The sequence below is a fragment of the Rhinatrema bivittatum genome, chromosome 1 (genome assembly GCF_901001135.1).
Source record: "Rhinatrema bivittatum chromosome 1, aRhiBiv1.1, whole genome shotgun sequence".
In the NCBI taxonomy this organism is placed as follows: Eukaryota; Metazoa; Chordata; class Amphibia; order Gymnophiona; family Rhinatrematidae; genus Rhinatrema; species Rhinatrema bivittatum.
This window is the reverse complement of record NC_042615.1, coordinates 668,277,052-668,290,712: the sequence shown is the minus strand read 5'-3', so window position 1 is coordinate 668,290,712 and position 13,661 is coordinate 668,277,052. Positions and strand designations below refer to the sequence as shown.

Here is a 13,661-nt window from a genome sequence, read left to right as displayed (position 1 = left end):
TACAGAGGCATTATGACATTTCCAGTTCTATTAACCATTCCCTTCCTAATAATTCTTATCATTCTATTTGCTTTTTTGACTGCTGCAGCACACTGAGCTGACTATTTTAAAGTATTATCCACTATGATGCCTAGATCTTTTTCTTGGGTGGTAGCTCCTAATATGGAACCTAACATCGTGTAACTACAGCAAGGGTTATTTTTCCATAAGCAACACCTTGCACTTGTCCACATTAAATTAATAGAAGGGAATAGACATATGTCGTGGGGTACACAGGATATTAACTTGTGGCTGACCCAAATGACAAACAAAGGGGTTGGAACCGGAAGGGACGCAGCCGGAGGGAGCAGAGGACAGGCTTGGGGAATGGGTGCGAACTCTAGCAGTGGGGGACAGAGTTCCTTTCGTAACAATGGGAACGATATCAAATCAGTTGGAGAAGGGTCAGACGTATGCTGGCGCTTCAATAAAGCCTCATGTTTGTTTCCTGAATGCAAGTTCAGGCATGCATGCAGCTCTTGCGGGGGGGGGGGGCAACACTCAGCCACTAAATGCCCTAAAGGGCAAAGCAGTGTTGCACGGATAGGAACTTAGTTTAGCGGGCAGAGTTGGTAAGGCTGCTTCGCCTATTATTTTATCAAGTTTAGACGATAAAATAATATCGTAGGTAGGTAGGTATGGAGCTTGGGGCAATTTAACTCCCCTGTGCCTCCCCCACCGAGATATTGAAGAGCAGAGGAAGGGGGGAGGGGCTCTGTATCTTCTGGCCTGGTGCAGATGTCTCCATGCATGGGCTGCTGGGGCTCTTACCCCATTGTTGTGCCTGAGAAATGGGAAGTGATGTTAGAATTGGAAGGGCAGAGCTACCACAGAAACAAAGAGCCAGGGCTACCCCAAAGCTCCAGTTGTCCTCCTCCAACCCTTCCACATGCCCCTGCTAAAGAGTGGTAGTGGGACTGGACTTAAAACATTAAGGGCCAAATTTTAAAAGCCCTACGCGCGTCGGGCCATTGCCGCTGTCTGAGCAATCAGGCAGGCACAGAGAAGGTTAGATAGAAATTTGGGGGGGTAGAGTAGAGCAAGGGGTGGGAAGGTTAGGTTAAGGGGAAGGGAACAGGGGAAGAAAACAAAAAAAAATCCACTTGTGCAGATTGCTCTGCAATTCTTTTCTTGTTTCCTGTGTCTTTAGAGAATATTTAAGGTAAGGATTGTTGCTTTATTTGTTATATTTATTGGTTGTGTAAGTTTTAGATCTAGTTTTGTTTTAATTGTACAGTATCCAATCATACATAATGCATTCTTTGAAAGTTTTTAATCTGATTTTGATGTGATAGAATACAATATTAATACTTATATTTTCTTTTATTTTAGTGATCTTTCATCAGATATCAACAGATTTGAAATAAGTCTTAGTAATAAAACAAAGAGAAATAAAGATCCAGATATATGTAAGTATGTCACATTACAATTTTTCTTTTTTAAAATGCTATCTTGGAATGGAACTTTTTTTAGATCTTTCTCCCATCTTTGTCAAAATGTAACTTTCTCCAAGGTCAAGCAGAATGGTAGTCCTCACACATCATCAGATGGATCCTGGCACAGAAAACGTGCTGCTAACCAGGTGTCCATGTGGGGTCCCTCTTCAGTCTCTTCCTTTCTGCGAAGATACTGCCTCTCAGTTTGTGAGCTCGCACCTTTCTTCACACTTTTTCTCAATTTTTTGCTTCCCTCGTCGCATAGAATCCCTCAGACTCTTCGTCTGTTTCTTTCTCTGCGTCCTGGTAAGTTTCATGCTTCTTTGTGGTATATCGCTGACAATTTCATCTCCCGGTGGCTGCTGACCATCGACCGTGTGCCACATACTTTTTCTGATGGCGTAGACTGGCATCTGCCGGTGCCACCAGTGCCCCCAGACTATGTCCATCACAAACTCCCACTAGGTCTGTGTCCTTTTCCTGGGGGCGTCCCACGACATCCGTGGTTGCAACCTTTGTGCCAGATTACCCCAAAGGGCTGTCTGGCAGGTCTCGATAAGATGGAGAAATTATTCGGATCCAAAGGACCTGATCAATCGTTGGCATCAGGAACCTCCACTCCTCTCTGAAAGGGGGTTCAAATTTCAACTCCGGAATCGCCACTGCAACTGCTCCCTCAACCCGATTTGGGAGCAGGAGAGCGATCCCGGTCTTTGTCATCCCATTTCCAATCAGGTTCCTCTGTCTCGGGAAGAGACTGTGGTGACCACCGAGAGTAGTGAAAAAAGTCACTGCTCATCATCGTCAAAGCTGGACCAAGGACAGGCATAGACATCGGTGCCTCCTCCAAAGCAGTCCCGAGCGGAGGAAACATTTCTCTCTGGCTCCACTAAAGCCTTCACAGACTCCGGTAGAGGAATCGTTCTCCCCCCCCCCCCCCCAAAGGGGATGTTCTGATTCCACCCCATCCTCCTCATACAATCTAGTCATCTGCTGCTTTTGAGGAGGAGTTAGAGAGGCGAGTGCGATTGGCAATCGGCCGGGTCCTGCAGGGCTTCAAGTCTCTGCGACCGCCACCGCTGCAAGAGCCTACTCGTCTGGTGCTTGCGCTCTTTCTGGAGCAGCTCGATATGCTGCTTAATGTCTTACTGACGCAGTCAGCTCAGTACTCCAGAAATCTGTGGAAGCAGGTCCAGGAGTTCAGTAAGCACCTGCCATTAAAATTCCAGGAGGAATTCCAAAAGGTTGTTCAACAGGGCCTTGAGTGCGACAAGCACAAAGTCTGCTCTGCCTAAGACATCTTCAAGATAGCCATGAGAACAGCTGCATTGGAGCTCAGTAGACTGTGTAGCTGCACACAGATCTTCAGTCTGAAATCCAGGACCACCTGGCTGATTTGCCATGACCAGGGGACAATCTGCTGACAGAATTAAAGAGGCGGTGGTACAACTGATGGATTATCAGGAGACCCTTCAGCAACTGTCATCCAGAACCTCTGACACTCAGCCACCCAAAAAGCCCCCTTGGCAATACCCAAAGCGCCCTTTTTATCAGCCATGCAAATACTGCCTGCCAAGGTCCAGGGCCCAACTACAGTCCCACCGCAGAACCCCACAATGGGGTTTTGACTGGCGGTCAGGGAGCATGAACCAACCTCCTCTGTAGCCAGCCGTCCCTCCTGTCAGGAGTTGGCTGCAGCTGTTCGAAGATAGATGGAGTTCGATTACTTTGGATCTTTGGATCCTGTCCATCGTGCGTCAGGGTTACTAGCTGCACTTCCAGTGACTTCCATCCCACTCACCTCCGTGTTCCCGATAGCAAGCAGCGGGGGATCCGCAGATACTTCTGATAGAGCTCTCCACCCTCGTTCTGGCTCAAGTGGTCGAACCTGTTCTGCCCAGCCAGCAGGGAGAGGGGTTCTATTCCAAGTATTTTCTAACCCCCAAGAAAATGCATGGCCTCCTACCCATTCTGGACTTGAGAGCCTTAAACCTTTTTTGTTGGTGAAAGAAAAGTTCAAGATTGCTTCATTGGGCATGCTGATCCCCCTTCTCAAAGCGGGAGACTGGCTCTGTTCCCTCACTCAACGCACAGTTAAACTCTGGAATTTCTTGCCAGGGGATGTGGTTAGTGCAGTTAGTATAGCTGTGTTTATAAAAGGATTGGATAAGTACTTGGAGGAGAAGTCCATTACCTGCTATTAATTAAGTTGACTTAGAAAATAGCCATTGCTATTACCAGCAACAGTAACATGGGATAGATTTGAGAACTTACCGGATTCTTATGGCCTGGATTGGTCAGTGTTGGAGACAGGATGCTGGGCTTGGTGGACCCTTGGCCTGACCCAATATGGCATGTTCTGATGATCTAAAAGACGCGTACCCCCATATACCCTTCTTTCAGAGGGATCAGCAGTACCTACGATTCCTAGTTGATGGGAACCACTGTCAGTATCGAACATAAGAACATAAGAAATTGCCATGCTGGGTCAGACCAAGGGTCCATCAAGCCCAACATCCTGTTTCCAACAGAGGCCAAAACCAGGCCACAAGAACCTGGCAATTACCCAAACACTAAGAAGATCCCATGCTACTGATGCAATTAATAGCAGTGGCTATTCCCTAAGTAAACTTGATTAATAGCCATTAATGGACTTCTCCTCCAAGAACTTATCCAAACCTTTTTTGAACCGAGCTACACTAACTGCACTAACCACATCTTCTGGCAACAAATTCCAGAGCTTTATTGTGCGTTGAGTGAAAAATAATTTTCTCCGATTAGTCTTAAATGTGCTACTGTAACCGTCTCTTCACTACTTGCTAACTTCATGGAATGCCCCCTAGTCCTTCTATTATTCGAAAGTGAAAATAACCGAGTCACATCTACTCGTTCAAGACCTCTCATGATCTTAAAGACCTCTATCATATCCCCCCTCAGCCGTCTCTTCTCCAAGCTGAACAGTTCTAATCTCTTCAGCCTTTCCTCATAGGGAAGCTGTTTCATCCCCTTTATCATTTTGGTTGCCCTTCTCTGTACCTTCTCCATCGCAACTATATCTTTTTTGAGATGCGGCGACCAGAATTGTACACAGTATTCAAGGTGTGGTCTAACCATGGAGCAATATAGAGGCATTATGACATTTTCCGTTCTATTAACCATTCCCTTCCTAATAATTCCTAACATTCTATTTGCATTTTTGACTGTTGCAGCACACTGAGCTGACTATTTTCAAGTATTATCCACTATCATGCCTAGATCTTTTTCCTGGGTGGTAGCTCCTAATATGGAACCTAACATCGTGTAACTACAGCAATGGTTATTTTTCCCTATATGCAACACCTTGCACTTGTCCACATTAAATTTCATCTGCCATTTGGATGCCCAATCTTCAAGTCTTGCAAGGTCCTCCTGCAATGTATCACAGTCTGCTTGTGATTTAACTACTCTGAATAATTTTGTATCATCTGCAAATTTGATAACCTCACTCGTCGTATTCCTTTCCAGATCATTTATATATTTATTTATTTCACATTTTTCTATACCGAGCTTCATGGTTGAATACCATATCAGATCGGTTTACATCGAACGAGGGATAGAGAAACTTGTAACAAAAAACGGAACAGTAAATTATAATCAGAAAGAGAGCAAAAAAGTTACATTGAACAAGGACTATAAACTTGGAGGCTTTACAGCTTGGAAGTAAATAGAGTAAAAGGCCCGAGCAGGGCAGTAACTTAAAACTCAAAAGTCATAATGAGCTCAGTTCGAACAAGATAGTTAAATTGCGGAGGTATTGGATAAGAGGCATCTCACGGAGAGGCATGGTTCCATGGCTCGTGAGTAGGTTGATAGATTATTGTGTGTCTGATGGATCCGAGAAGGCTAGTCGGAACAGCCAAGTCTTAAGTTTTTTTTTTAAAGTTAGTAGGCATGGTTCCAACCTGAGTTCTGCGGGAAGGCTATTCCAGATGTTTGGACCTGCTAAAGAAAAAGCTCGGACCCTGGTCGAGACTAGGCGAATGGCTTTGGTTGGAGGGGATTGTAACTCTCCTTTGTGGAGACATATAATGAAAAGCACCGGTCCAAGTACAGATCCCTGAGGCACTCCACTGTTTACCCTTTTCCACTGAGAAAATTGACCATTTAATCCTACTCTCTGTTTTCTGTCTTTTAACCAGCTTGTAATCCACGAAAGGACATCTCCTCCTATCCCATGACTTTTTAGTTTTCGTAGAAGCCTCTCATGAGGGACTTTGTCAAACGCCTTCTGAAAATGCAAATACACTACATCTACCGGATCACCTTTATCCACATGTTTATTAACCCCTTCAAAAAAATGAAGCAGATTTGTTAGGCAAGACTTCCCTTGGGTAAATCCATGTTGACTATGTTCCATTAAATCATGTCTTTCTATATGCTTTACAATTTTGTTCTTGAGAATACTTTCCACTATTTTTCCCGGCACTGAAGTCAGGCTCACTGGTCTATAGTTACCTGGATCGCCCCTGGAGCCTTTTTTAAATATTGGGGTTACATTGGCCACCCTCTAGTCTTCAGGTACAATGGATGATTTTAATGATAGGTTACAAATTTTAACTAATAGATCAGAAATTTCATTTTTGAGTTCCTTCAGAACCCTAGGATGCATACCATCCGGTCCAGGTGATTTGCTACTCTTTAGTTTGTCAATCTGGCCTACTACATCTTCCAGGTTCACAGTGATTTTGTTCAGTTCGTCTGACTCATCACCCCTAAAAACCATCTCCGGAACTGGTATCTCCCCAACATCCTCATTTGTAAACACGGAGGCAAAGAATTCATTTAGTCTTTCTGCAATGGCCTTATCTTCCATAAGAGCCCCTTTAAACCCCTCTGTCATCTAATGGTCCAACCGACTCCCTCACAGGTTTCTTGCTTTGTATATATATAAAAAAGTTTTTATTATGTGTTTTTGCCTCTATGGCCAATTTCATTTCAAATTCTCTCTTCGCCTGTCTTATCAATGTTTTACACTTAGCTTGACAATGCTTATGTTTTATCCTATTTTCTTCAGATGGATCCTTCTTCCAGTTTTTGAAGGATGTGTTTTTGGCTAAAATAGCCTCTTTCACCTCACCTTTTAACCATGACGGTAATCGTTTTTCCTTCCTTCCACCTTTCTTAATGCGCGGAATACAAATGGACTGCGCCTCTAAGCAAGGACCTGCTCTCCAGGTGATGTATTGTCCTCTCGCACTGAGGACAAATCTCCCAAGGCTACTGCCCAGGAGGGAAGGGTTAGGCCGGCCATCATAGTTGGTGATTCGATTATTAGAAATGTAGATAGCAGGATGGCTGGTGGACGTGAAGACTGCCTGGTAACTTGCCTGCCTGGTGCAAAGGTGGCAGACCTCACGCGTCACCTAGATAGGATTATAGACAGTGCTGGGGAGGAGCTGGTTGTCGTGGTACATGTGGGCACCAACGACATAGGAAAATGTGGGAGAGAGGTTCTGGAAGCCAAATTTAGGATTTTAGGTAGGAAGCTGAAATCCAGAACCTCCAGGGTGGCATTCTCTGAAATGCTTTCCTGTTCCACGTGCAGGTCCCCAGAGGCAGGCAGAGCTCCACAGTTTCAATGTGTGGATGAGACGATGGTGCAGGGAAGAGGGATTCAGTTTTGTAAGGAACTGGGGAAACTTTTGGGGAAAGGGGAGACTTTTCCGAAAGGATGGGCTCCACCTTAACCAGAGTGGAACCAAGCTGCTGGCACTAACTTTCAAAAGGAGATAGAGCAGCTTTTAAACTAGAACAAGGGGGAAAGCCGACAGTCACTCAGCAGTGCATGGTTCGGAGAAATGTATCCTTGAAGGATACTAATGAAACAGGAGAGTTAGGGCATCCCAACAGAGAGGTTCCATTAAATGCAAACATAGTTCATAAAGCTATATGTAAAAAATCACCAAAGCTAATGATTTCCGAATTATCCCAAACAACTGAAAAGCAGGTTGTTAAAACAAGCAAAAAACACACTTTGAAATGTCTGTATGCCAATGCCAGAAGTCTAAGAAGTAAGATGGGAGAGAGAGTGTATAGCAGCAAAAGATGAGATTGACATAATTGGCATCACAGAGACTTGGTGGAAGGAGGATAACCAATGGGACAGTGCTATATCAGGGTACAAATTATATTGCAATGATAGGGAGGATCAACTTGGTGGGGGTGTGGCACTTTATGTCCGGGAGGGTATAGAGTCCAACAGGATAAAGATCATACAAGAGACTAAATGCTCAGTAGAATCTATATGGGTAGAAATCCCATGTGTGTTGGGTAAGAGTTAGTGATAGGAGTATACTACCGTCCACCTGGACAAAATGGTCAGAAAGATGATGAAATGCTAAGAGAAATCAGGGAAGAAAACCAATTTGGCAGTGCAATAATAATGCGAGATTTCAATTACCCCAATATTGACTGGGTAAATGTAACATCATGACTTGCTAGAGACATAAAGTTCCTGGATGTAATAAATGATTGCTTTATGGAGCAATTGGTTCAGGAACCAACAAGAGAGGGAGCTATTTTAGATTTAATTCTTAGTGGAACGCAAAATTTGGTGAGAGAAGTAACGGTGGTGGGGCCACTTGGCAACAGTGATCATAACATGATCAAATTTAAACTAATAACTGGAAGGGGGACAATAAGTAAATCTGCAGCTCTAACACTAAATTTAAGAAAGGGAAACTTTGATAAAATGAGAAAACTAGTTAGAAAAAAACTGAAAGGTGCAGCTGCAAAGGTTAAGTGTTCAACAGGCATGGACATTGTTTAAAAATACAATCCTAGAGGCACAGTCCATTTGTATTCCGCGCATTAAGAAAGGTGGAAGGAAGGGAAAACGATTACCGTCATGGTTAAAAGGTGAGGACAAATCTCCCAGGGCAGTAGCCCTGGGAGATTTGTCCTCAGTGCGAGAGGACAATACATCACCTGGAGAGCAGGTCCTTGCTACAGTTCTGCCCTTTGGCCTGGCATCCGCACTCCACGACCTAACCAAATGTCAGTTGTCAGAGCCCATCTTCGAAGGTGGGGTATTCACGTTTTCCCATATCTTGACGATTGGCTTGTCAAGAGCAACTCCCAACAAGGGGCACAAGACGCCATGGGCATCACGATCCAAATTCTGGAGACTTTGGAATTTGTGATCAACTACCCAATATCCCACCTTCAACCCTTTATTACAACTGGATTTCAATGGAGCTCATCTGGACACCATCCAGGCGAAAGCTTTTCTGCTTCAAGACAGGGTGGAGACCCTTGCGGCTCTCACTTGACAGATCTCAGACTGCTCACATGTCTCGGCTCATCAATTCCTTCGCTTGTTGGGCCATATGGCAGTGATGGTGCATGTCACTCCCCTGGCTTAGCTGCACATGCGCAGAGCACAGGGGACATTGCATTCCCAGTGGTATCCAGCTACTCACAATCCGTGTGCACGTGTTGTGGTGACAAAACTGTTGCGGCAGTCTCTCCAGTGGTGGGCAACCCCCTCGAATCTGGAGCGGGGATGCCCCTTTTGGAGCCCTCAACCCCAGGCTACCCTCACCACAGAGTATCCCAGGAAGGGGGGGGGCACATGTTGCGGGCCTCCCTACCCAGGGGCTTTGGTCTGCACAGGAATTGCAGTTCCAGATCAACCTTTTGGAGCTATGAGCGATATAGTACGCCCTACAGATGTTCCAAGAGCAGTTCCTGAACTGCAAACAGACAATCAGGTAGCCATGTGGTATCTAAACAGAGGGGGGAACGGGGTCCTTCACCCTCTGTCAGGAGGTGGTCCACATTTGGTCATGCGCCATCAACAATGGCATCACCTTCAGGGCAGTGTACCTCCTAGGGTGTACAACCTAGCAGATGCCTTGAGCCAAGCATTCCAGCCTCACAAATGGACCCTCAATCAAGAGGTAGCACTGGATTTTTCGCTTCTGTAGGACCCAGACAGAGATCTCTTCGTCTCCCTGGAAAACAGGAAAGTATACTGCTTCTACTCCCTGGGTCAGAAGAGCGATGGCAGATGCCTTTTCGATTCACTGGGGCAACGGGCTGCTGTACACTTACCTTCCCCTTTCTCCTTATTTAGTCACTTTTATATATCGACATTCATGTTAACTTCATGTCAGTTTACAATACAATTATAAAAGACAAAATCATCGGAAAATACAGTTTATCGTTAATTAAAAGAACTAACTAAAATAGAATCGCACATCATTTTCAAATTAAATTCTTAAACAGTTACTCTAAAGAGAAAATCAAAATTTGCTAAGAAATTGCCCTTGGAGTTGTTAGATAAGGTAAAAAAAAAAAAACCAATAAAAAAACAAAAGTAGATAAGTTAATATAAATTAAACAATAAAAATAGATTACAAATAATAAAACAGAAACTCGATAAAATTAACTTGGCAAGTGGAAGAGGAAAACGAGATTAACCAGTCTGCATAAATGCCTATCGTTGCAACAGAATCAGGGCTTCCTGATCGCCCTCTACTGGCCCAGTCAGGTCTGGTTTCCGACCGTTCAGGACCTGGCTTTGCACCCTCCGATCCGATTGGGAACGGTTCTGAATCTGATCACCCAGGACCAGGGCAGGCTCCGCCACCCTAACCTACAAGCCCTGGTACTTTCGGCTTGGATGTTGACCTGATGACTTTGCAGGCCCTCGGCCTTTCGGAGGAGGTATCACGTGCTATTCTGGAGTCCAGCAAACCATCCACTAGAAAATCTTATCTAAAGTGGAAAAGGTTTTCATCTTGGTGTGAAGGACGTTGCCTGGACCCTTTTTATCGTGCTACCCGCCCCCACTCTTGGACTAGTTGTTATCCCTCTCTGTCTGGTCTGCAGACCACTTCAGTGAGAGTTCACCTCAGTGCCATCAGGGCATACCATCTGGGTGCACATGGTACTGCGATTTCTTCCTATCCTCTCATGAGTCGATTCATAAGGGCTTATTACAGTTGAAGCCTCCTACTCGCCCTCCAGTGGTTTCCTGGGATCTCAGCGTGGTTCTCTCGCAACTCATGAAACCTCCGTTTGAGCCGTTGCAGTCTTGTGACCTGAAATACCTTTCCTGGAAAGTTGTATTCTTGGTCGCGGTCACATCAGATCGCAGGGTCTGTGAACTGCAAGCTCTGGTGTCGTACCCACCTTATACAAAGTTTTGTCATGACAAGGTGCTCCTATGAACACACCCAAAGTTCCTTCCCAAGGTGGTTTCAGAATTTCATCTCAACCAGTCTATTATATTGCCTTCTTTTTTCCCAAGACCTCACGCTCTCCAGGGTGAGCGTGCTCTACACACGCTGGATTGCAAGAGGGTGCTTGCCTTTTACTTGGAACGGACGGCGCCCCACCGCATCTCTACCCAACTTTTTGTCTCCTTTGACAAAAACAGATTGGGAGACGCGGTCTCCAAGCAGACCCTATCCCATTGTCTAGTGGACTGTATTGCCTTCTGCTATGCTGGTCATGTCAATCTCGGTGGTTCACTTGCGTGCAGTTCCCATCCACGAGATTTGCAGAGCAGCGACTTGGAGTTCCCTCCACACATTCGCCTCACATTGCCTGGACAAGGATGGCAGGCAGGACTGTCGATTCGGACAGTCCATCCTCCTTAATCTCTTTCAGCCATAAAACCCAACTCTCCATCTGTGGATTCTATCCTTGGGTTCAGGCCTGCTCCTGTGATTGTTGCTGTGCCAGTTGTGCAAGTTGGCAGCAGTTCTCTGCAGCACATGTTCGGAGCAGTCTGAAGCTACTTAATCGCCCATGTGTGAGGACTAACATCCTGCTGTCCTTGGATAACACTTGTGACAGGTAAACAACTCTGTTTTATTCTGTAAAATAATTTGTTTTCTATATAGATATGTCCTGGGCTTTTTGTTAAAACATGGGTCTGAGGTAGCACATATAGATAGATCACATGCATATTCATTGTGGCAAGCCTGAAAATATGACTTGAGTTGGGGCCCTTGGACAGTCCAATTTTGAACTCCATCCCCCCATGCAGCCGTGTAATGTATATGAAGGTAGCATTGAGAGAGAGAGTTTGTTTTCTAGACTAATAGAATTTTAACTTCATGTTTGAGGTTTTTTTTTTTAAATGTTAATTTCCATTATATATATTCATTCTTTATTTTCCTTCTAATGCAATGGCTTTCAAACAAGTCCTTCGGGTCCATGCAGTCAATTGAATTTTCAGGATATCCATGATAAGCACGCATGAGATAATTTGCATAGAGTGGAGGCAGTGCTTGCAGATCTTTCATGCATATTCATTGTGAGTATCCTGAAAACTTGACTGAATAGGTGTCATAGAAGGATGGCAGAAAAAGACCATATGGCCTAGCTAGTTTGTCTAATTTATCTAGCCCTAAAAATTCCCATCACTCCCTCAGAGATTCCCTGCATTTATGCATGCTTTCTTGAATTCAGATATCTTTTCGCCTTAATTGGGAAGCCATTCCATGCATCCACTACCCTCTCTGTAAAGAAATATTTCCTAAGTTACTTCTGAGTCTTCCCCCTTTTACCCTCATCCCATGACCCCTTGTTATAGAGCCTCCTTTCCATTGAAAGAGCTAGCTTCCTGTGCATGGAAACGTTTGAGATTTAAAAATCTTTATCATATCTCCCTTCATGTGCATTGAGTCTATCCCTAAATGCATTAGAACGAGGACCACTGATCATTTTAATAGCCACCCTCTGGACCCACTCTAAGCTGTTTATTCTTTTCAAGAAGTAGTTTCTAGATTTGTATGCAGTATTCCAAATGAAGTCTCACCAGAGGTCTATATAGGGGCAATATCTTGAGGACTCAGTTAAGAACAACTATTCTAGTGTGTATTTGGCTGTCTGGTGGTGTTCATTTAGCTTTAGTGCATCATCCTTTAATAATTGATACAAGGGAAACAATTTTTTATTTTAATCATACCAGTTGGGTTTTTTGTTTTCCTTTGCATGTTAAAAAAAAAAAAAAAAGCTAAGTTCTACAGATTAAATATCATTTGAGTTTTTTCCATATTTAAATGACCAGACATTTTATAATTCTTCAGTTTTAGTTTAACTGTTACATACACAAACATTTCATTTTAAAAAGTCATAGTGCATCCTGCAAAAGTGAATACATAGCATACCAGACACAAGTGTTCTTATTTAAAATACTGCAACTAATTTTTAATGTTTTTCTACATAAGTGTTTATGCGTTGCCAGTTAAATCGGTTACAGAGAGGCCATACAACAGATGAATGGTTTCTACTCAGTTCCCACATACCATTAAAAGGTATTGAACCAGGTTCCTTGCGTGTCAGAGCACGATATTCTATGGAGAAAATTATGCCTGAAGAAGAATACAGTGAGTTCAAAGAGGTATTTCCAGCTCCATCTTTATTGCTTTCTTTTTTTTAGAATAATTAGTAGTTTTGTTTATACATTATATTCTGCTATCTCCAATCAATTATTCAGAGCAGCTCAAATTTGCATTCATAATTCACCCAATCATTTAAAACACACATAGCTATTATACAGTAAAACAGATAAAAACAATGAAATAAAATCATAAAATAAGACAAAATCTGCACAATTAACACTTTATCAACTACTGAAATGCCTGGATGAAATAAAATGTTTTAAGCCTTTTCCTAAAAAATTATTAAATCTTCCTTCTCCTTAAGCTCATCTCTGAGAGCATTCAATAGCACTTGCTCTATGTAAGAAAATGCTTGGGAACACAATTGCTGAAGCCTATACTTACACAAAACTGAGACCGCTAACAAAATTTGGCCTTATTATCCCAATACTCTGGCAGAGTTTTGCTTGACTAATAATTTAACCAAGCTGCAAACTTATCCAAATATAGAAGTTTATGAAGTATCACAGTAGTTTTAAATTGGATTTTCCCTGTACGTACCCGGATCAGTCCAGACTCCTGAGTTCTGTCCACTCACCAGCAGATGGAGGCAGAAAACCAACCGACTCTGCCCCTTCCGTGAGGTGCACCTACAGTACGTCAGTATTTTTCTGCCTCCAGCAGATGGTAGAGGTGCAAAACCTACAGTCAGGATTTTAGTCCGTTAGTTTTGAAATATAAAGGCAAAATATTTTTGTTCATAAAATTTAACTTTTTCTTTTAGTATTTATTTTACTTTAATTTTTTT

At 43.5% G+C, this 13,661-nt stretch overlaps 1 protein-coding gene across 8 annotated transcripts in view; it reads left to right on the top strand.

The window, feature by feature from the left end:
• The window catches only part of RASA1 (RAS p21 protein activator 1), a 384,196-nt gene that overhangs the window by 243,877 nt on the left and 126,658 nt on the right, over positions 1-13,661 (top strand). For all 8 annotated transcript variants that reach the window (XM_029573687.1, XM_029573696.1, XM_029573711.1 and 5 more), the window contains exons 15-16: positions 1,372-1,448; positions 12,701-12,873. In XM_029573687.1, coding sequence (XP_029429547.1) covers positions 1,372-1,448; positions 12,701-12,873 — 250 coding nt within the window. The remainder of the gene's footprint in view (positions 1-1,371; positions 1,449-12,700; positions 12,874-13,661) is intronic.